Genomic DNA, 25,359 nt, shown 5'->3' with positions numbered 1-25,359 from the left:
CTTCGTGGTTTCTGATGTCGACATCTGCGGTTCTTTGTATGCGTGAGTTCCTGAGTGCAACTCATTTTCTCCATTGCTTTCCTCATAAGATATTTACTTGGCCATCTATTATGAATTGTGATCTGATTGAAGTTGAGTGTTCCCATCTTGTCCTCTTTGTGAACTCACAAGTGAGCAGCAGTAACGGTATCCACCCTCAGTTTGGTTCTCAAAAACACATCCATGCTCAAATTAGAGTAATTGTCCATTTTTAGTGTTTTCAAGTTTTGTGGCTGTAGCTGTTTTTATTTATCTTTTTTTTTTTTTTACTGTTTGAAGCATCACATCCTGGTAAAAACACTTGACACAGCTAATGTTTGTTCAATTTCATGGAGCTTATTGCATGAGTTTGCTAACAATCTTGTGCATACATTTTTGAGTCGGCACAAACAATGCCCTGAGCATATTCACCAGCTGCAAGTCACGCGTATAGCTCATAGTTTGAGTAAGTGCCTTCAGGTTTGATCACTGGATTTAAATCCAGCTTGGAATCAAGACTATTCTCATCTCCGGGCAAGAAACACACAATTATGGCCTGGTGTAAACGTTGGCTGTTCCAAGAGGCCTTAAATCCCCAATCCTCCACACTTTGGGCCAAATCCACCTCTTCATTTTTAAATCTCACTTGTTTTTTTTTCACCCAAACTATCTTGTTCACTCTCACCATCTTTGGAAGCCATGATAAACCACGACACACAGAGGGATTTAGGAATATTCATTCTTAAAGGCTGCATCACCCACAGATGTCAATGCACTCATCTCACAGTGACTCTCCTAGACGCCCAGCCGGTCTTCGTTTTAGCAGTTGCCCTTTAGCCGCGTCTGTCACAGCCACCACACACTGCAATGTCTGTTTTCTTCTGTTCATGCCATTTCTCTCTCTGTCTCGATTTGTGTCCTCTTCTCACCTTCACACCTCTATCTCTCTGTCTGCAATCTTTTTATTAGTACCATTCTTTCATCCAACTCCCAACTTTTTAATCTTTTCTCAGTTTTGCAAAATATCTCATCCTCTGATCCGTCTGGTTAGAGCCTTACTTTCCTCATCTTTAAATCCCCCCCCCCTTTTTTTCTAGAGTGGCCTTCAAAGCTCTTGTGGCAGTTTTGATGAATGAGAAGGAGTCAAGCTTTAGGGTTGCTGGTCAGATGCCAAAGGGTTTTGAGGAACAGACCGGTCTGAGATTCAGAGGTTAAACCAGCTTTCAGTGTCCGTGCATCAGTGGATTGGCTGCTGCTTTGTGCTCTCAGTGTTATGTGTGTTGCTGACAGCCATAGTCAAAACATAGTGGAGCTTCCTCAGGCAGAGGTCTTGGTGTGTGCAATTAGATTACGGATCAGAACTGACCAAAACCATCTTACTATCACCTTTTTTTATTAGAAATAAATTACATGCAGTGGTATTGTCTTTTAAATCTAAATGTACCTAAAAGCGGCTTGTTCTAAAATGAGTTAGACTGGTAAGATTGTACAGTATGTTCTATTTGCTTCTCTCTTATTTGAGTTTAGCTTTAAATCACAAATGAATATCTATCAGAATAATGGATGCATTATTATTCATATACTGGTCAGAAATACACATTTATTGATAATCATAATAATCTAGGCTAATGTTAAGTTTCTGTTGAAAACTGTTTGTTGTTAGTGTTGTTAGTTTACCAATGGATTAGCCAAGATTAGCATATCTGCTGTCAGTGTTACTAGGTCTACTACTTAAACTACTTGTTGAATAGATGATCTAGATATATAAACATAGAGCTCATACCAACATCTGAGCGCTTCACAAATATTCACTTCCACCTTCACAACAAGAGCCCTCGATAAATGATTCCCATTCAAAACGTATAGATTGCTTACGACCTCTTTACCATTGAAACTTTATGAACAATCTAACTACTATTTTCACAACAATCGAAATGACAGAGAATCAGGCTAAAGATTGAAATCAGTCGAGGTCCAGAGGTCTTTCTGCCCCCCCCCCATGCCATCTCCCCTCCATCTCTGTCTCCACCCTGCATCTGTTTCCGTGTCCCCTCCCGTTCAGACTAAATTGAGCCACCTGTCAGCTACATAGTTGCTCTACTGACGCAGAGTTAACTTGACAGCGCTTCTAATGAGATTACTTTCAGCATGTGTCTCTGTGGGCACAGTCAAATTTGAGCTAATGTCAAATCATTTTTGTTATTTATTAGTTAGCTTCCCTTTAAAAGTCAGAAGTCTTTTTTTTATTTTAAACTTTTCTAAAACATGACTTATTTATATATATAAAAATCTAAAAGAAAAAAAAACAATTTGACAATTTTGTCCACACTGGCTCCTTGGAGCCCCCAGGCAAATCATCATTTAAACATAAGACCTGTCAGTTGTATAAGAAGGAATAAGTGGCAATGTATTATTCAGTGCCTTTAATTCTGGTCAGTTTGATTTGAAGCTCTGTGAACCTGTCAGGCTGCTGTGATGTGGAGGGTAATGCTGTTTGGAGATGTGACTTACAGTAAGTACAGTATATCATCTAAACAGCTGTTTACAGCCATTAAAATGTCTGTGACGTTTTTTATGGAATCAGTCATTTTTTTTGTTAGGATTGACTTTGTTAAACTTTGAGTCTATCTGCATGCACTAGTTTGCTTTGAGACAGAATTCTTGAGAATGTGACAAGTCATGATGTAGTCTGTTGTTTGTGGTACGTACAGTACTTAAACCTGGAGTGTAGACCTCAAAGCCAGTTTGCAGTGTACATAGCGTTTATAGCAGTGACCTGCAGTCAGGTTAGGCAAGGTAGGCAGTGCCTACCCAAGGGTGAATTGATATTTTGATTCTTTTAATTATAATATAATTATAAATTATTTATTTTTCAATTTCCGATAGCCTACAGTACCTGTAAGTTTGACAGTGTCAGCATTTTATGCGTTTCATAGACCAAATGACTAAACAGCACTATTTCCTGGTACGGCTGAGACGCTGCACAGTCTCAATCCGCTGTAAGGTAGGAGAAGGCCACACCCCCTCCCAAAAACACATTGCTGCTCTGCCTCTGTTCCCATAGCATGTTTTTATGTGTTTGCGTATGAGCAGTTAGTTCCCCAAGATGAAAACCATTCACGTAAAAAGGCAGCTCTCTATGCTGCCTTTGGACGTAACCGTGCTATGCTAAATGCTATACGTAAGTTCACAATGCATTAGTGAATTGATATAGCGTGGCTGCTACTACGTTCTCTAGTGAGTGGGTGGGATAACACTACAGGCAGGATGACAGCGCTAAAGACGATAAAGAAACTTTCTTTTGAGGAAAAACTAGAGCTTTTAAAAGATGGGAGACAAACACCTGAGTTACTAGACCTTCAGCAAAGGTAAGGTCAGAAAATTGTTGGTACTTTCCACAGTGAATGGTACAAAAGGAAGGATTGGCTTTGTGGATGCGCCTCACTGAGGCTGTTCTGAGTTGTTGTTGTTGTCATTTTCTCCGCTTTTCTGTTTCCAACACAAACAACAGATGCGCTGCCGTGTCATGAGATATATCTTGTTGGGAGAGTATGGAGGCTATATTAAATAATTGTTTATGTTTCTTTAATGGCGTTTTACGATGTTGATTTTATGTGATTAACACTTGGCAGCAGAAACATGTGAAATTGTCATTGGTGGTCTCGATTTGCAGCGTGCCTACCCAACCCTAGTGGTCACGGCACGTCACTGGTTTATAGTGTCTAAGTTTTGGTTATCACCGGGACTAGTTGAGGTTATAACACACAGTTTCCTATAATATGCAAAATATCTGTGCAATTAAACATGTTTTTCTGACTTGCAAATTAGCACAAATGTCCAACAGAGATTAAAAATATAAATGTAATATATAATATGCATTTAAGAGTTTTAAAAGCCGACTTTAAAGTTTGTCATATGATGAATTTAACAAGCTAGATGTTAAACAGCCTTCTTTTTTATACATTTAATTATAGATTTGAAAATATTGCGGAAACGCAACTCCTCCGTTTTGTACTCCAGCTGTGCCAGAAAGTGTTTTCTTCCCATTTCACAGCCTTTCCAAAATGCAGAACAGCCCAATTCAACCACCTCAAGAAACAATTCAATACAATCACAGCATTGTAACTTGTATGTTTGGGAAGTCTTCTCGGCAATAGTAATCCTGGGAAAATGCAGGTTTCAAATCTGATTTTTATGTTCAATGTCAAAAATATTGTGTATAATGCATATTCTGTCATAGAAGCTAATCCATCTGATCTCAACTGGTATACAAATATAAAAGGTATTACATTCCTTACTCACTGAGTGAAAGACAATGCCTATTTGGCAGAATCATGCACATGCTGAAAAAACAACAACAAAACATCATGGTTATCGTTCATGGTCTCTAGCAACTAGATCAATGGTTCCCAAACTTTTCACTGTCCCGTACCCTTTCAGACATTTAACCTGAACCCATGTACCCCCTACTCCTGCTAACCTAAAACACATAATAATGTAATGTCTGATACAATGTAGCCCTACAGTGTCTAAATTTTACCTATCGTGTTGAGGAATCATATATAACTAGAATATTTGCATTGCTGAAGAAAATGCAAGTGAGTATGCAGGTGCTGGCCCACGTCATTGAACACTGCATTAGCGTAGCAGTACTGTGAGCATTAGCTAGCATTAGTTAACATTAGCATTAGTATTAGCCTAGCATTAACATTAGAATTAATTTTAAAGCTAGGGTAGGCGATTTCCTCCAGATACACTTTCCATCAACTGTAGCAGCTGTTTTCCAATGGAAAAAAGAATTGTATTTTTTAACCAATTACGTCTCCCTGCTTGTTCTCAATCCCTTGCATCCACGAGCTTACACTGAAAGCGCGTCACCACTGACAGAGTTAAAACATAGTTTTTGGTCATGTTTTTTAACATATATGATGGTAAAGTTTACTGCTGAATGAGACATGAGACAACAAAGTTTCTTCACAATACAAGAGATGAGCTGAGCTCCTCTTCTGCAGCAGCTGTGCGCATGCATGTGAGTGAGATGGAGCACAGAGGGGAGGGGGTTAAAGGCGGAGCCATCAGGGAGGCTACATTCAAAATCATGCTAGCTTTTGAAAATCGCCTACCCTACCTTTAACATAGCATCAGCCAAGCATTAGCCTAGCATTATCATCAATATAGCATTAACCTAGCATTAGCATTAGCCTAATATTAGTATTAACTAGCATTAGCTTAGTAATAGTACTAGTATCCCCATGACAATTTGCGTACCCCTTGGGGTACCCGCAGCCCACTAAATAAATCGAAACATTCTTTTACAAGCCTTTGAATCTAAAAATGAAAAATGTGGTATTACTACATCTAAAAAAAACAAGGAAATAGTAGTCGTTTAAAACGACTGATTCAGGAAAATAAGGGCACAATCACACTGGTGATCCTTGCCATCCCTAGAGTTAGAAGCTTTTCCAAGTGTTGATTATTCTTCATATGGACCCCAAAAACCAACAGTCAAACTTTATTTGTATAGTGCTTTTCATACGTTCAACATTGTAATGATGTACGCACAGATTGCCAGCGCAACCTAAATATGAAGCTATTAAGGTTTGCTTGGTTTTTTTAGTTACATTTTTAACACCAATTTGGGCTGCTAGTCTGCAGTTTACCACTGGATGTAAATCTGCTTCTAATACTGACTTCCATAATATAATTGTATACGCACAGTATTTTCATATGTAGCACATGGGACTCATGAGTTATATAAGCCCATCAGTAAATCAGTGAGTTTAGCTTGAAGATGTTTCACCTCTCATTAAAGAGGCTACTTCAGTTCTGAAACTGACTAGTTGGGAGTCTAGGATTTATACTGTTAAGATGATAGCCTTGATTAACCTAATATGTGGCTCATTAGCAAACTAAGGGTCCTTGAAGAGATGAAGAAAAGTACTTTAAAACATTGTGTTACCGTGCTGCAACGCTGTCTAGGTATATATTTAATGACTTCTTGTGCTTTAATAGGATCCCTGTAATAAAGAATAATATCCTCCTTCGCTAAATGGGCACAGGGGATTATTTATGTATTTCCCATAAGTTTCTGTGTGGACGGATCATTGTGCAGAAACCAAAGCCCACCCAACAGAAGGGCTGCACCTTTGTGCCTCAACTCAATGGCCTCGCTGCCCTGCAGAGGTTATTATTCATCTCAGCTGTGAGAGTGAGCCCATTGTGGGTTTCTGGTCTCTGTTCAGACAGAGCCCAGCAGGGAGAGAAGGAGTGTATTGTCAGCAGAAATACAGTATATATAGTATGAGGATATATCAACAGAAAGATGAATTGTTAGATAGGAAAGAAAAGAAGTTGTGGGATTAATATGTTGTTAATAATATATAGATGGTGTGGTACGAGTTGAATGCGAGAAACTATTGTTAGCTGACCTAAACTTCCACTGTGAATAAAGTAGTGTTGACGTCTTTCTTTAGCATTCCTCTTGATCAATAACCTAAGAAAGAAGCAGAACGAAGAGAAACAGCAAAACAAGGAGAAAACCCTGAGTCAGCAGGTCTTAATAAAGGGCTCAATGAGTGCACTTAATCAGTTAGGACCGCTTTGCTCTCTCTTATAGTAAACTGTGCAGCCTTAGTAATCACTGAATCTTTTCCTGCTGTGACACTTTATAATGTCACTTACAGGGTCACAGTTTTACTTTTGTGATGCTTGTCATTATCCTTTTTGTCCTTTGTTAGTGATACATCTTTTTTTATTTTTATGATCAGAGTCGAAAAGATAAAATGAGTCAAGACTAGAAGATATGGGGCTTTGGGTTTAACATAAAGATCATGTTGCATTCACTCATTTATTCAGAGGCCCAATTTGTTTGTAAAGCTATTCCTTGCATTGATATCCTTAAAACATTGGTTTTTGTACCATGTATTTTTGTAATGCATTTGGCATGGTTTCTAAAACAAAAGCACTCAGAAGCTGGGTTTTCATTACAGGTTTTTGCAAAATAAAAGCGATATTTCTAAATTTTGACAAATTATATTTGTGCTTTGAACGTGTTTCCATTCAGTGTTAATTTTGTATTGTACTATTTTCGTCATTATTTTTGTCCCGACCCACCAGTTGAGAATCACTGGTCTAATCCATCCTAATCTCACCAGGTGCTTGAGTTCTGGTGGCTGAGGGGGGCGGGACAAACACGCGCAGAGTAACCAATCAAACAATGAGTAGACCTGATGACAATAGCGCGACAAGCATAGTTTTTTTTACCCTAAACAGAGCCGGCAGATGAAAACGGAAGTGAGCAGAGACGACCCCATCACCAGACCCACTTTCTTACAAAAAGTAAGGAAGTGGGCGTGGCTTCATTTATGATCTTTGACATTTGTTTTGCAAATTGAGTTGCAAATTAATACTTATTGCACATTTTTGTTTGCATTATTATGGGAGAGATACCATTGTAAACTTGACAGTCTGTGTTATTCAGTACTGCTTTTGTATTGAAATAAAGACAGTTGTGTTGAAATAAAGGTAAATGTGTGTTTTATATATTACATATAAACACAAATTACAGTAGGTTTAGTTTGTTTCCTCTACCAGTAATAAAAATAGTCTAATAAATCTGTTATTGATTTAGTCGACTAAAATTGCTTGTTATTTTAGTCGACTAAAGTTAGAGTAAAAATAAAACAAATCAGATGACTAAATCTTAACTAAAACTAAAACGAATTTTAGTCAAAAGACAAAGACTAAAACTAAATGAAAATGTATTAATTAATTAATTAACACTGTTTCCATTGAAGGCTGTTTCGGGCAAGAGCCTCGTAACTCCCGTGAAATCTCATCCCACGAGACTTTGCTGCAGGAAGAAGGACCCTAAAAACCTCCTTATGACATTCCGTATTCCTTTGTTGTTTCAAGTCTAATGTGGCAGTGATAATTTTAAGTATACTGCTAAGAAATGTCTCGGTCTACTCTTCTGTCGACGTTTACCACGTCATGTTTTATAAAAAAAAAGAAGTGGTAATGTGACCATGTACGTCGCGTGACGTGTAATCGCGAAAAGTGTTTCCATGGCTCTTTTTGCGACACATTTCAATATCGAAACGTGTGAACTTCCCCCTCGTGAACGCGTAAAAACTTTTTTCAAAATTCAAGTGTTTCCATTACCAGCTGTTATTGCGCTATTTCGATTTTGCACATTTCCAAGAGTAATGGAAACGTACTGCAGCTAGAGAGCGCAATCCAGATGAAACTCAGTCAGATTTCATAAAAATCAGGCAATTATGAACCAAAATATGAAATTTTTAAATTTCTGCTATTATTTTTTCATTGTTGAAACTGATCCAGAATCAGTAAATTGATTTAGTTCTCCTGGAATGGAATGGAATCTTGGCGGAAGGTCTATCTGGTTAAAATGTTGATGCAATTCTGCTGAAAGACAGATAAATAAGTAAACATTGGTGAAAATATTACCTCTTTCAGTTGGTTGACTGGGGTTGTAGGTTGACTATTGGTCATGGGTCAACACCCTATAAGCACTACATCCTGTGAGATGTTGAGACACTTTTAGGTTTATTTTTAACTCACTCCTCACCTTGCCACTCAACAAGTGAAGATATAATCAGCGTTAGTCATTCCCCAGCCAGCGGTCACTGTAATCTGAACATTTACAATCCTGGAGTAAAGGAAAACTCTTTCTATAGTTTCCACCGAGCGGAGAGCGAGATACAACTCCACAGTTCATTATAACTCTGAATGTCTCCTAGTTTCTTATGAAAATCAGTCTGGGAACCAAAACGGTCATTCGTTCCAATCTATGTGTTGCTATATCCTATCTCAGCGAGCACAGAGGTCTGTTACTCTTCATTGATATTCCAGCGCAGTGTGTGCATATCACAAGTGCTTTGTCTGACTGTGAGGAACAGGACGGACAGTGTTTGACAGTGTGTCTCAATATTTAATTACCTGCAGCCGTATCAGTGGAAGCTCGAGCTTTAGGAGTTATTTTTTATGTGGGTTGTAAAAGTGAACATGAACATGTAAAAAAAAGTGTAAAACTTTTAGGCAGTAGTTTTCTTTATGGAACATATTGATACTCAGAAAGGTTTGTGATGAAGGCTTATACTGTTATTTACATGTTAGCACTTTTAGCAGCTTGTCCCAATGAGGTAGGTATATTATTCTCCAGTCTTATTAGTGAAAAATTTGGCAATGTCCTTTAGTCTCAAAGAAGAAAGCATCAGACGACAACCTGCCTCACAGTGGGGCCCGATTACACAAATAAATATTCTATTAGTGCTACTCGATGTGTAAATAAATTAAAAAGAGTTCATTTATTTCAAGCTGCTAGATATATTTTAGCTTCTTGTTACCACAAAGGTTTATATGCGTTGCTGTGCTTACTGTATAGTGAGAAGTGATACATTTGGACTTGTGTCTTTTTTACTCTTGAAATCACCTGCATCTACAAAATAAATGGTTTTATGCAGTAAGAAAACCAGGCCTGCTGTGCTTTCAGATCAACTTTTATTCAGTCTGACATGCATTTTGAATTGGAGCTAGATTAATGCTTGGTTTTGTTTTTAAATGTCAGAGATTTACCAAAGGAATCTAAATACGATGTCCCTGTCCCTTCTGGTCCAGTATGTCTCATTTGTATTCCTCACAAAGCATGAGAGGATCTCTGAATACCAGTGAACTCAATCTCTCTAAGAGCCGACAAAAAAGTCTACAGGATTATTGACAAAGATACAAAGAAATAATCCACATTCTTTGTGAAAGGAAAAGTAGAAGAAACAAGTAAAGACTGTGTCAGTGTGCCCAACGATAAATGGTCAGCTTTACTATTTCCTTGGCATCAAAACACGATTGATCCATAAAGAGCGATTTATTAGGGAATGATTTATAACTGTGCCAGCCGCTGAGACTTGGAGGACACGTTTCGCCACAATTGTAGCCAACTTTGTCCAAGAAAGAGTAAGACAATAACAAAGCGGTGAGCATGAACACAATGGACTTAGTTAAATGTCAGGCAGCTTGTGTGCTGTAATGTACTGTTGCACAGTATTGTCTTTCTTGTTTGAGACACTGCAGCTCATGTTGTCATTTTAATGTTTCAATGTGCTAAATCCAAAAGAGCATGAGAGGCGAAGAAGTGAGGCAGGAGTCAGCAATGGAGAAAACAATGAAGAGTAAAAGGCGGAGGGGAAATACAAACGATCTTGCAATCATCCTCTACTTTGACATAAACAGCAAGGTCACAAGAGGGCTATGCTAGTTTACGCTTATTTAAGTGGGATTGAGTCTGTATTTACTACCAGAGGTGACAAGTAACAAAGTACAAATACTTTGTTACTTTTACTCCTTACTTTTTCAATCAAATACCTGAAATTTCTACTCCTTACATTTTAAAAATGAGCTTATTATTTTTACAACCTGCCAAGCTGGAGGAGAAGCTTGAAACATTTTATTTACAAATTTGATCTATAATGAGTGCTAAATAAAATAGCAAATCAATGATGTAATCATCTATAGACATTTTTATATCAAGAAGAAATTGCTTTCGGTTGGTTGTAAATAATGTATATACAGTATTATGTCCATGTCCGTGTGTATATTATGTCCATGTCTGTATCTTTTATTGTCGTTGTCTTAAATGTATGATTACTACGGATGGATTTAGCTCAAGGCTAAATCTGGCATATTTATACAAAGTATTGTACTGGTGCTCATTAATGTGCACTGTCCTCACCAAATAAACAAATAAAGTAAGAAACGAGATACAAGAAACTAGAGACAAGTATGATCAGATATGTTGAACCTTAAGTTTTTGTCTCTGTTTACTCTGTACCGTCATGGTTTTTTTTTAATTAGTAGTAGTATTTTCCTATAGATGATTAATGAAGGAAATGCCAGCTCTCAATGATATACCTGTCAAAAGTTTCACAATCTTAATCTGATGCCTGATTGCTCTCCAATATGGTGGAGAAGCTCCTGGTTCATGTGGTCAATTAATCACCTCGCCTGTTGTATGACAGAATAATCATTTTACGTGCGTGTGTGCATACGTGAACCGATGCCTGTGTGTACCTACAAGCACGAATAGCGACCCACTACAAACACGAGAGCTCAGCCGCGTGCCTAGAGTAGTGAAGTAGTGGGTGGGATTGTGTGAGAGCATGTGCACGTGTGCAAAGGCTTTTTTTTTTTTACACAATTAGGAGACTTTTGTCCTGTGACAACAGCGAATTACTTCTGTTATTGAAAACATTGAGAGCAGAGATGAGAATTATACACTGGGCAAATTTAATTTCTGTTTTCAGTTTGGTTATGATAGCATAGACTTGGAACTGTAGACGCTATGCTCTTTAGCTTTATGCATAAAAGAATGAAAAAGGCCAAGAAATCCTCAGTGTCTTATCTGTGCTAAGCTAAAAAAAAAAAAAAAAAGAGAAAAAAGAAGCACAAAGCACAATGGCAACTAAGCCTTATGGAGAAGTGTATTCATGGCATTGTAATAGTAAAATAATCCCCACTGAGTCAAATATTTACTACATGAAGTCAAGCATTTATGTTGAAAGTATATGAAGAATGAAGATATCTGCCTCCCTTTGTATTCTGTATCCAATTTTTTTTATTGAGTCAAACTGTTTTCTTCTTTCTTTAATTTGGACTTAGTTTGTTCCATAACAGCAGCATCTCCTTTGTATTTTCCCCTGCTTCCACTGCAAGTAACTGAGCTTGTTAACATCAAAGCTTAACAAAAAAGGCAGGTAGCCTTTAGAATTTAAAATTGCAAATAGAAAGATAGTCTGAAGCCGGGCTTGAAACTTTGCTTTTACACTCAAGATTCCATTTTGGTTTGATGTGATGTCTGATTGGTTTATTATCGGGTTAATATTCTTCCTCAAACCTTCAAAGGTTTTACAAATGAAAGTCTAATTGGGTTTGAATAATTTTTTTTTTTTTTGTTGTGCAGTAGAATGGACAGGGTTTCAGAGAGTACAGAGACAAACTGGTGATTTAGAAATGATACAAATAAAATAAAAAATCAACAAAAGTCAAATCAATTCAACATTAATATGCATGTCTCATTTTGTTGTTGTGGCTAAAGTTTTTTCATTTTTTCTTGCACTTTAATTTGCATATCCGTTTTTGATTCTTTTTTAATTTGTTGTTACGTATGATTGCATTAACAATGCAATATTTATGGCCTTTATTTAAAACAAGCATTGTTTAAGTGAAGTTTAAAGGTAAATCATTATGTCTCACAGTAACAAATATCCAATGCCTGTACATTTTATAGCATCGAGTTCTGTAAATAGCAACCTTTAGGTGTGAGGGGTTATTGTCCAAGCTCTCCCAGCTAAACAAAATCAATACAAGGTAAATCACCGTGCTTCATCAGCAACTTTCTGACAGGCTTTAAATGCAGTAACATCAAATCCAATAGGGACAAACAAGAGCAGCAAGTAGGCTTTAATGCAAGCTTCTGCAAGCATGTAGGGTTTTTTTTTTTTTTTTTTTTTTTATCAATAGAATCTGAAATGTTGCACATTGTGTCAACCTTGTTCACTGTCCACAAGCTATTCTTATATGTACAAATGTTGCAATGCAGAACCTTGGGGTTTCCCAAAAACAACTTTTTCACTTCCGATACAATATTGCAACCTTAAAGAGTAACTAAACCCCTGATTTTTGCTGACTTCCCACTACTTACTACTCACTATACCTCTCTATTCATAATTCTTCCAACCCACTTGCAACAGATTGCAGAGTCGACACATGCTAGATTTGATAAGAGGGGCGGGGCGAACAGTAACTAAAATGTCACAAACTACCATTCTCAACCAATAGCAAAATGTGATTGTAATAGCCTGGTTTCAAGCCATACAGCCACTCTTACATTTTTACAACAAATACACCAAAATGAAATACGTTTACGAAAAAATGTCCAGAGTTGGACAAAAAAAAATCAAACAACAACACTACTTCACACCCAAATACATTTGTTTTCAGCAGAAAAACATAGTTTTGGGGTTCACGCTTTAGGGTTTGACTAATGCTGATATTGATCCCATACGATATTGGCATGAATCATACAGTACATACTTGTATTACTTATTCTGTGGTGTGGAATTTTAGAAAGACAAAAGGCTTGATAAAGTGATATACTCAAACAGAGAACAGTAGTTGGCAACAATAGGTATGAGAAAAACTGACCCATTTATCAGAAGTGTTGGAACTAAGTCTCAGAGCTTGAAAAGGAAATTTCAGATGCAGTCCGATACCCCTAGTGGACACGCACTTAAGAAAACTAAAAACATTAAAATATTGTGTCAGTTATATTAAAAATAGTGATTTTTTTTTAATGTGAAACTTGTTTGACGGTGATGTTAGAATAAAAATAAACTGTGGATTTGTTCATTTCCAGCACTGAAAACATGTAGTGTTCTTATGATGATTTTTTTTTTTTTTTTAATAATTGTAACAATGTGTGTTTCAATCTTTCTTCTGCAGCCTTGTCCGACCAGGACACAGAACCCTGCCAGAGGACTTACTGTGGGCGAGGGCGACAGTGCGTGCTGATGGCAGAAACCGGCCGCGCAGAATGTGTTTGCCAGGAGAAATGCCGGCCTTCGTTTGTGCCCGTGTGCGGCTCCGACGGAAGGTTCTATGAAAACCATTGCGAGGTTTACCGCACCGCCTGCCTAGAGAGAAGACGGATCTTTGTGGTACACAGCAAGGACTGCTTCTTCAAAGGTACGTCTCACATATTGGCTTTGGATGGACGGTATAGGGGCCACGCAACACTTCTATAGAACATTTAAAGACAGGCTTTAAGATATTTAGAAAGTGTAAAGTTTGGGAATATATGATGTCGCAGAAGAAGTCTGGATGTCATGCTTATGCTGAAGTCACTGCAGGAGGTTGTCAAAACTGAAATGAGTTTTCCAACAAAGTTTGATGAGGAACTGTTGGATGAGAATGTATATTGTTGCTCTAAAGCCCTAAAGCTACCGTGCTTTGGTGGTATTGCTTTTCTCTGATTATATATATTTCCTCCACACTTTATTCTGAGCTGATCAATGGCAAAGTTCTGATGCTATGTCCAAGTTAATGTACTGTATATTGTGTCCATCTGTCCTATTATGTTTGAGGACTACAGAGGAAAGTTGATTTCTTTGTTTTCTTTCTCGGTGCTTAGCTTAGAAAAAGAAGAACGGTAACAAAACAAAGCAGCTGAAGTGTTATTGCAACACTTGAGTGTGGCAAAGGCTAGTCCTTTTTATAGGCCTTTGTGAGTGAAAAATGCCATCTGATACCCTGTGAAGCTTACAACTCAACAATTTGAGAGCTATATGGGGTCTCTGACCTCAGTTTGATGTTGAAACATTTTACCTGCAGCAGAACCTTTTCACACAACAGTAAAGCAATTGTTTGGGAGCAGACTGCCAGCTGTCAAAGCCCCAGACTCAAGCATCAATCACACGGAAAATTGCTCGGTTTCTGTCAGCTGCCAATTCAGTAGAGACATGGGGGGGGAAAAAATGACATCATGTGTGCTCGAGTTTGTGACTCTGGATCAAGTCCTTCAGAGAAACAATAGCCAAGCACAGAGTCAGTAGGTCACAAGTGGTGCATATATTGTAGGTTATATGTTCCAGTCATTTCAATTCAGTTCTGTTACCTTATTGTTCAATATCCAAACGATAAGAGCTCTTCTTGAATAGAATAATACTGTGTAATGTAATCTCATAAAAAAAAAGGCTCAAATATGTCTCTTCTCTATGTAAGCACATGTTAAAAACACTGATGGTAGCAGGTTAAAAACCGTCTTCGCACCAAGAAGTGTGTGTCTATTGATAAGAAGTGCCTGCCAGAGGGTAGTGGATCAAACAGGTGATGGTCAGGGTAGGAGGAGTCCTAGATGATGTTTTTGGTTATATGCTCCAGTGGTAGCAGCGTGAAAATAGTTACTCTTCACTGGTTTTATGACCATCTGCAGTGATTTCGAGGTTAGGATGGAGCCATTTGAAGCTTTTTCTTCAGACTGGCATCTCAACCCACATCACCAGGGCCAGCAGTAGCTCAGGAAGTGAAGCAGGTCATAGCATGACTAAACGCTTTCATCATAGTTTTTGTCAATAACTGGACTATGACTTTGTTGTTTTTTTTTTTTTAAAGAGCAAAAAGTATATTAAATAAATTCATATTTTTGTGACAAAAACAAATATGAATTCATGTGATCACGTGTTCATACGCATTGATCACATCAAACCTGTGCGTATTTATCTACTAAATTTGTTACACGTCGTCGACTAAAAATCTTAATATAATTTACTTGACTAAAAGACTAACTGAAAAAAACGTTGCATTTTAGCGTAAGCTTTAGAGTATATGTCACGTTTATATGGTTTGTTTATTTCGAACAAACAAATACAAAAATGGATGAATACAAAAACCAATAAACAAATGTCAACAAAAATGATGAAATAGAATAGTCAATTTAAAGAGATGTCACGTCATACGGTCCAGGGGCCACTGTGGTTAACGACATAGCTCACCCCCAACAAAATGTATGTGGTGTGATTAAATAATGGTAACATGTATGAAAACATTTTTCTATTCAAGATGAATTTCATATTTTAGATAAAAATGGAAATTACCCACAAAGGTTCCATTTCAACCCAAGTGGCCACCAGAATATAACTGTGTTTACCTTATAAACAAGTAGGACGAAACGTCATTAAAACATATCCTCAAGTGGCCCCAAGTGAAGTTATAATCACCACCTCTGTGTGAATGCAATAATCTAAGAAAACCTTGGGGAAGTTTTTGCAGTTTTACACTGAATGTAGCCCAAATAAAAAAATAATAAGAATTTGTCAAAGGTCAGTGATCTTTCTCAAGCAATATGCAGTCTATTATTTATTTGTCAAATTTGAAGTACATTTCCTTATGGGGTGATTGATTTTGTTGACAAAAAGCCAAGGTTCCCGTAATGTTTGAGCCATGTATATGACTGGAAAAAACTAGGAAATTAAATAAATGCGAAAAAGTATTTTTTTAAACTTTTTAACTGTGACTGTTAGCAGGCAATTTGCATTTAGATTTTGATCATCCTGGTCAATAAAGAAAGTGAGTAACCTTTAAGCTATCTAAGGTTGTTTTTCTTGTGTAGGAGGTCTATCTGCTCCAGGCATCAGCAATTTACCACCGTGATGTGATTATAGATTCAAAATTCATACATTTTTGCCATCCACAATCATTGTCACGTGAGCCACTCCTTCTCTGCTACTGCTACAATGTCAATATCACCAGTTACTTATTGTCAATCAATAAATTCTGCACTCTTCCACTATCATTCAATAGTAAACCTGCATGCATAGACAGGGATTTTTATATCATATTGTAACTGAATGTATGCATTTTTGGTACATGCTTTCTTTAAATGTTGTTTTATTAGTTAATGTTTGAGGGTTTTTTGTCTTTTTAAACCAAACAATTTACATAAATAGATTGTCAACACAACACAAAAAAAACACAAATTTACAGACATGTCAGCACTTTCAGGCATTCCCCATTAGGTGCAGAATTATTCCTGGCAGGCTCCACCATGCATGGTTAATCCACATTAGTGATGTTCAGTCGCCACATTAGGCTTAAACTTTGTATTATGATGCAAACCAGTAGGAGATAAAACATGTGGGAAATCAGTTAGATAATGTAAGCCCCTGGTCGCAGATGTGTTTATGTATTGAAAATCATTATTGTGAGGATGCAGTAAGGCATCCTCACTAATGTTATTGCACTTGAATTAGAGAAATTATTTGTAGAAATGGGCAGAGAAGTGCACATTGGACATTTGTCGTCTTCGTCACCCAATAATGAATGGTGGTAAAGTCTCTGGCAACAATAGCATTCAGACAAACACATTGTTTAGAATGTAACTCTACTATAATTTAATATAAAAGTAGCAAATTCGTAGATGTATAAATTAACTGAATATATTTGGTCTTAAGTGAGCAAAAGGTTTTTCTTCCCAGCCTATAAAACAGAAATCCCTACAGATTCAAAAAGCTCTCTCAGGCACGATTTTGACGCCTGAAACGCATTTGGTGTGAACGTATCATTAGTTATAATTTACTTGTTCTTGCAAGTTGAAAAAAAAAATTGAAATTAATTGTATTTCATACCATTTTGTAATTGTAAAGGTGAAATTTGTAATTACTGATATTGCAATGTATTAATATTGGGATTTACCCCTATTTACGATGGACTGGCATCATGTCCAGGGTGTACCCCTCACCTTTAACTTGTTGAGAACTCGAGATTGGCACCAGCATCCACAACTATTAACAGAAATATTTAGGTCAGAAAGCAAAACTTGTGGGAAAAAAAAACACTCATTCATTTAACATCATTAAACAGTTTGGATTGCGTCAGCGCTTCTGTGTCTTGGATAGACTCGTGTTTCAATCTGGGGATCTGTCTAACTTACCAGACTTGGCTGTGTTTTAGAACAGTTTGTTTCATTTCTGCCAGTGATTCAGAGGGAACTTTGTGTGAAGCAGCTTAAAGAGAGCTGTTGCTCACTTGAGCTTCAATCGACTGAACTCAGCCACTCAAAAGTGTCTGGCAAAAGCTTTGTGTTGTAAGACAGACAGCAAAGATGATTGGATAGAGGTAAGAAAGAATGACTTAAGCTTCAGGATTGAGCCGTTCTGCTCTCTTGCTATTTTCTTTGTGTTTACTGTCAGTTCGGCTGCTTCCTTCAATCCGTATTGATGTGTAAATAGTTCAAATGAGCATCAATAGAGGTGTAAGAATCCACATTCAAAGGAAATTCAATACCACTTAGATACCAGTAAAACACACAACACAGTGCCAGGAACCAAAACAGGATTAAAGGCTTTCATTATTGCCTCCTGTGAATAGGTTTATGTGTTTCCTTTCTGGAGTATTAGTATATCTCTGAGCTAACTTCGGCTTTTCACTCCAAAACCAATCACTAAGCACCAAATGCACACAAAACAAAGATGGTTGCTCAAATTACTCATCAGTCTAAAAGTGAGCATGCATTTGACCCCATGCGGCATTAGAAGAAACACACAATTTTTAATACAAGACAGATTAAGTGGCATTGCTTGAAGATTTCTACAAAGCTCCACCATGAAAGTTTTGTTTTTCTAAATGTCAAGAACGTAATAGATAAGGGTCTGATTTAATGGAAAATTATTTTTTTTGGTGGCAAGGCAGTAGTACTTGTTTTTAGAAATGTTTTCAAAAGTTATTTGGGAATATTTAGTTATTAAATTATTTCTTGATTTGATATTAAAGGGGACATCATATGCTATTTTTCACCCATCTAGATTTGTTCTAAGAACCCCAAAAACACAGTATTTGAGGTTTAATTTCCCAACCTCGCTGGTTTTCCAGAGTTTTAGCCTCTGAAAAGTGACTTTCAGAGTAGTTCTAAAATCAGGCTGTTATGGCCTACTTATGCATATTCATGAGTGGGCGTGTCTATAGATGCTGACTTCATGCCTCGCTCGAGTGGGATCAGTGATCACCAAAGCGAATTGCTTTTGCTATCCACACACTGTTGTTATTGTTTTCAGCCAAAAAACTGAACATTACAGCGAAATTAATGGCTATTTAAGCGGCTATTGTGAGTCCGTCTCAGCGCTTCAGGGTCTGTGTTTATCCAGCAGCTGCAGTCATTCAGCCAAGTTAAGTTAAGCTGCTAAGTCACTTTCTTCTCCTCCTCACCTCTTCTAACCACAGGATTAGTGCATTTAAGGTGATAATCATTTGTTTTGTCCAACCACTGCATTGCATTGTGTCACAAACAGATCAAGTCAAGGCGATCAAGCCAAGTCAGATCAAGTCAAAGGCGATAGGAGGCAATATAACGGCTACTAAAAATGGAACTGCACCCTGGTGCTACACCGTTGCTGCCCACTGCTCCTCAGGGAGTGGTTAAATGCAGAGAACACATTTCGTGTATGTAGCTTTACATATTCAGTATGACAAAGTATAATATATATTCCTTTTTACTAGAATGGCAGATTACACAAAAGTGCCTGAACACATATCCCTGCGCCAATGTGCCGAACTACAAGATGCGCTGAAAACCACAAGAGCGGAGTACACCTCCACATGAACAAATACACTACAGCAGTGGTTCCCAAACTTTTTTCTGGTGGCCCATTTTTTAAAAATTGACAAACAGTCGCGACCCAATTAACAACAGGCCTCGTATATGAACCGTGAGAGAAGCAAATTTGTGCATAAATTAACATTTCTGACTATTTTCATCACTATTTTTGCATCACCTTATCTTATCCCTAATAAGTAAACCAGCAATTTTGTTTCATGGATGTGCTATTGAAAACATATACAGTACATATGTTAGATACTTTACAAATCACACCAAATAAAAGCGTTTAGGCAAAGTTAACAGGCTATATCATTGTTTTTATTTTCTGTCATCAGTAAAACATAGCCAAAATTTTAATTACTTTTAAATCAGGCAAAAATCTGTGTTACCGTGTTGCATTCAGGGGCCCTGGGAAACCCAGTCCACTCATATAATCCAGCCATGAAAAGAGGACATGTCTGGGTAAATCTGGACGTATAGTTACTCTACGCAACAGAAGATATGAAATAAAACAGCATGTACTGTCAACAACAAACCCAGAGTTGCTTAATGAGGACGTAGTGCAATGCGTATGTCGTAAATGAACGTGATGACGTCTTTGTCTGTGGGATCCAGGTGGAACAAGTGGAGCGACCCAAATGAAATCTTGTGCGACCCTACAGGGAATCAGTGCACTACAGTGTATGTTACTGTGGAGGTGCGGCACCGGCTGCAGGCACTTCCTGGAGGGGGCGGTTCAGACATTTGTGACGTCACAAACGGAGCACTTTTCTCAGTGTTGTAAGACTTACACAGATAAACACAGGACTGGATGGGTTTATTTCACATTTTTTGTGCCGATGGACACTCAAGTTACCTCATATGTGTTCAAAAACACTGCAAAAGTAGATTGTTCATAATGTGTCCCCTTTAATGCATGAATTTGATTAATTAAAATGCTCATTACATTATATAAAGTCCTTAAATAGATGTATATAAAATATGTTAAGGTCATTGTGATAGTGTAGTAAACCATGCATTTTCCATTCCAGTGTTTAGGAGAGTCAGTAAGATGTGTCGATGCATGATGTGTCCATTTCCAAAAGAACCACTTTCGCTGTTATAAGGTTTTTTTTTTCTAAACAGATGTAGCTGTCAATCAAACTGCCTGTATGGCAAATAGTAGATCAGACAAATGTTTATCTGTGTAAAAATAAATATCTATTTTTCAGTACCTTCAACAAACAACATAATTTGATGTCGAATCACTTCAATGGTTGCTGAAACCTTATTTGCGAAATAAATACATTTTAATTCGGAAACTGTTTACAGGGTAAAAACATTATTATTTTCATTTACAATTGTATTTGGATTCATTTACTTTCTACAGGATTGCTGTTCAACATTTTTTTTTATGAGGTTTAAGCTTCAGGTGTTGTTTTAATCCAATACTGTGATATTTAACTAAATGACAAATATGTGGTCATTATCAGTCTATTTGAGTTTCTATTTCGCTCAATTTTCAGGAACTTGACTGCAGGCTGCTGCTGCGGTGTCTAACAAATGAAGGCTTCTGACACTTTCTGTCTCCCTCCGTCCCTTTTAGGCATTCATTCTCACCCCGTGTTTGCAGAGTCTCTCTTGTCACACTTCACTTTGATTGTTCTTTATCATCCTGACTCATTCAGTGTCAGTTGGGGTTATTGCATTTGCCATCAAAGCTGCCCTCTCCTGCCATTGCTTCTGTTTTTTTTTTTTACTTTTCTAGTGCTCTGTGCAGCCAAGGGCAGGTCTCTGCCTCCCCTATCTGTAGTTTAGCTGTCACCTCTCTGGCCCATGCTGTGGCTGAGGCCATTTATACAGTGATACAAATCTGAGACTCCTTTGACCCGAAGTGCAGGTCCTTTGACTTCTGTACATGGATGCGACAAAAGGGTCTCTAGATTTTTGCACAAACAGCAAATCTGTTTTTGTTATTCGGGTACGCCATGTATCTTGGTAAACCTTGTATCTTTAACTTTAAATACTGCGACCTACTACGGTTTGTAGCGGGTGTTGTGGCAAACTCTGTGACCCAACAAAATGATGGTTGTGGTCTTTCCAATGGCTGAAGTTTACTCGTAAACTCCAGTCACTAAAGCCGCCGGGTGATGGTGGCTCCACCAAAGCAACCAGAACCACCATTTAGTCAGGTTACGGATTGTGTCACAACACCTCATGTGACCATGATACACAACATGGTCGCCAGCATATCTGAGGAAATGGTTTAATTAACTTACGGCTGCTCTAAAAGGAATTTTAATAAAAATAACCCTATTGCATGACACTGTATATCTTTTGATAAAGATTCTAGTTAAAATTCACTACAGGCACCATTTAATGTTAATGAAAAATATTACCACTAAAGCTGTGTTAGGATAATTACAGAAAAGAGGTTGGTCAACCCGAAAAATGCTCATAATTTATTTTTTTCCCATTACATTCAAAATTAATTTGATGAATGAATACCTTTCTTTTTAATCATATTGTTCATGTTCTCTCCTATGGTATGCGTAGGATACCTTTGGCATAGATCGAATGGCAATAGGCTATACAGTATGTGTGGCTTATTGTACACTGGTTACACTCCTCCTTATTCAGATTTATTTCTAAGATTAAAAGTTTTCATTGGGGCTGGAAAGATTTTCTGCTCTTGGTTTTAAGTTGTCATACTAATTTGTAAGAGTAATACAAAAATAAAATAAAGCTATCCCAGCTACCATGTGACACCCCCACACATAAAACACACACACACACACACACACACCATGCCTGCTAGGCCTCCCCTGATAGCCCTTTAGTGTTTTTTGTTTTTTCACATCATGTAGATTTTACTTTTTTTGTTTTTTCACATCATGTAGATTTTTCTTTTTTTGTGTTTTCTACTTAAAATCTCCTTATTTTTCCACCTTTCTGACGTCTGTCGTTTCCCAGAAGAATATTTGCAGCGGACACTTTTGCTGTATGAAAAGGATACCCCGTCTTACATGTCCCCTGCTCTAAAAACTTCTGTCGCCACTTTGAAAATTGGAAGCTTTGTATAGGACTGGGATGTCTGCCATTGTTGTTGTGGTAGAAAGATATTATGAAGGATACTTCACCCAAAACATGTATGCGGTGCAAGATAACGACACATCAAATAGGAGATTCATATTTTAATAACTTTGTGTTGCTGTGCTGCATCTTGAACTCACAATTTTTAATCTTTGTGGAAGTGGATATAACTACATTCTCATTAAAATATATTGTCTCGTATAATGAGTAGTTTTCCCATTTTACTCATGTATTGTGTGGCTCAGTAAAAAGTGTAAACGTCCTTTTACTTCAGCCATCCTTTACACCAGAGGTGAGGAACTTCTGTCTCAGCGGGGGCCACAACAATGTGTTTGTTTGATAGAAGGGCCACATTATCAACATTCATGTCAGCATTTAGAATAATGATCATTCTGAGCATTAACAATAAAGAGTGTTTCTAGTAAATGTTTGTGTTTTACTGTCATTATTAGTATGTTTGTTGTTAACTTGCTTGTTATGATTGCATTTTGTTTATTTCTGTTGTCCTTTTGTGTATTTGTCCTGTAAAATGTATGATTTTTGGAGTCATATTGTTTATTTATGTTGTCATTTTCTGTTTTTTGGAGTAATATTTGTGTATTTCTGTTGTTGTTTTGCTTGCTTGTTAGTACTACAGAGTCATTTTTTTGTGCTTTTTCATGTCTGAGTACTTTTGAGTCATTTTTGTTGTCATTTTGTGTGTTTTGGAAGTATTTTCTGTTATTTTCCTTTTTTGTGTTTTTTAATGTATTCTTGCTTTTGTTTGGTGCATTTTTCAAAAATTTTGTACGTTTACTTTGAGGGCCGTATAAAATAAGACCGAGGGCCGCCAGTTGCCCATGTCTGCTCTACACCCTCCAGTTTTTGTAAAACAAATTTTAAAACGGAAGTAGAATAGCATTTTTAAATCAAGGACAAATAGCAAAACAATATTTCAAATTCAAATGTAAATATACAGTATTATTTCTTTAGTTTTCAAACAAAGTAATGGCTGTTTGAAAGAAAAATACCAATTGGGAGCCATGGTTTTTTTCCTAACACTAAAAATATTTTGTCTGGAATGTTTTTTTGTTTTTTTTTGTATGTTTTGCCAAACATTTAGTCTGGCTGCACATTTCTGAGAATATATGTGACTACATGATAGAGAGATGTCATTCCCTCTCAAGGCAATTGTATGTCTTGTAGTATCTGGATTTTTGAATGAGACAAAAGTACATTGCTCTCTCTGGCCCAATGCACATCTTTTTCTTCCCTCCTTCCTCTCTTCAGAGACCAAATTCCTCTCATCTATTTTTCCACCCTCATTTTTCTCTCACAATGGCCCCAATATGACACAAGCGGGGCTTTGAGTGACTCTGTCAAGCTTTCGTCTGCATTCCCAGTCTGCGTTAAATTGGTTCAGTGCTTAAATAGAATGTCAGCAAGGCAAAGTAGAGAAAAAATAAGCAAATACAAGCAGCTCCTAAAGGAAAAGTAGCATTGGATAGACACAATGTATAGTTCTGGCAAACCCACATATTCACATGTATACTCATAAACAAGTTAAGTGCAGAATTGTTTTTTGTGCGTGTGATCTCTTTTTTCATTGCACCATCCTCACAGATTTTAGAGGACTTTTTTGAGCATCAGTAATTTCCATTTTTTGTGCTTTTTGATGACATTTCAGCATTTTCTGTCTACATTAGTCATCCAAACAATGATTCTGGTCCTGCAAGTAAAATCATTTTTTTACCATCTGTTGGCATCAAACTATAATTCAGAGCAATGAAAAAAGCTTAATGGTGGAAAGATTTTATTCAAAATCGAAAACCTAGCAGCAGCCTAATTCCTTTCAATGCCTTTCAAAGTGTATTTGAGCAAGAAACTGAGCCCAAAGTTGCTCCCAATGGAGAATCATCGCCTTGAATGGCAGCTTCGTTGACATCAGTGTGTGAATGAATGAAGCTGATAAAGTAAATCGCTTTGGGACTATTCAAGTGGTGATAAAAGAGCTTCTTAGGTTAAGACCATTTACAATTTTAATATGTCTTTCAGATGGCCAATTTTATGTAATTTCATGTGTGCTCTGATAGTCTTTTCTGAACTCTGCCTGCATTCATTTGACAAATGGAACTGTCTCTATTAATGGCTGATGTCATTAAAAGTAATGTAAAAGGCCATATGTTATGTGATCCTATTTATATTGTGTTCACTGGATTGAATTATCGCTTGTGTGAATTGCTGACTCCCGTATCACTGTGAAAGAGAACTATCTGCATCAGTTGAAAACCATATGTGCTACATGGAAAGCAAAGGTGTCCTTCATGGGATATGCTCCTTTGGGAGGAATAAACACGTCCCCCCTCATATTTTACTGTCATTTTGCTTCCGTCAAACCACAAGATGCTGCAGTAGCACCGATACAATGAGTGACTGTGCCCCCAGTGCTCGTTATTAGCATCTCAGTACCTGAGGGCCTTGTTGCATCATTGAGCCACCGTTCTACCATAAGCCTCTGACTATGGAGAGCATCTAATTCTGAAATCCAAAGGGACCACCGTTCTACCAGCTGCTTCAGGCAACTTTATCAGTCGGGGAAATTGTTTCCAAGCTCATCTCAGCTGATTTCCTCTGAGAAGCAAAACAGGATGGATGGATGGATGGATGATTCTGACCTTTGTGTTTCAGCTCTCATGTTACAGGTGTAGCTGCAGCTATCGGAGACCACGAGCTTGATGTGAATCACCATCTGCTTCAGATCCCATAGCTGTTTCTATGCCTGCTGGCACGATGCACAGCAATGCTGCCAACTCAGCAACTGTTATTTACAATGTTTTACTTAATTAAGTTAAGCGTGTATACTATAGCCAAGAGCTGAGATTTTTTGTTTCTTTAGAAGAACGAGGCCAAAAGGGTATATTTTTGAGGTACTAAACTTATTCTCAAACATGATGTTTGACACATTTAGTTATTTTTGTCCAACAACTTGTACTCAAAGAAACCAATTTCAAACACTTACAGAATCGCGAAGGATCGACATTTTCAAACAATGCACCAGTAAACACACTGTCTAAGCACTCCTTTAATAGTGAGGGAAGGTATTCAAGATGATAGACCTGTAAGAGGTC

At 37.4% G+C, this 25,359-nt stretch overlaps 1 protein-coding gene across 1 annotated transcript in view; it reads left to right on the top strand.

The window, feature by feature from the left end:
• The window catches only part of fstl4 (follistatin-like 4), a 181,089-nt gene that overhangs the window by 52,689 nt on the left and 103,041 nt on the right, over window positions 1–25,359 (top strand). Inside the window, exon 4 of the mRNA XM_028466914.1 lies at window positions 13,534–13,776. Coding sequence (XP_028322715.1) covers window positions 13,534–13,776 — 243 coding nt within the window. The remainder of the gene's footprint in view (window positions 1–13,533; window positions 13,777–25,359) is intronic.

This window comes from Gouania willdenowi, chromosome 14, assembly GCF_900634775.1.
Source record: "Gouania willdenowi chromosome 14, fGouWil2.1, whole genome shotgun sequence".
NCBI classification, from domain to species: domain Eukaryota; kingdom Metazoa; phylum Chordata; class Actinopteri; order Blenniiformes; family Gobiesocidae; genus Gouania; species Gouania willdenowi.
The sequence above is the reverse complement of the archived record's forward strand: the minus strand, read 5'-3'. Positions and strand labels throughout refer to the sequence as shown.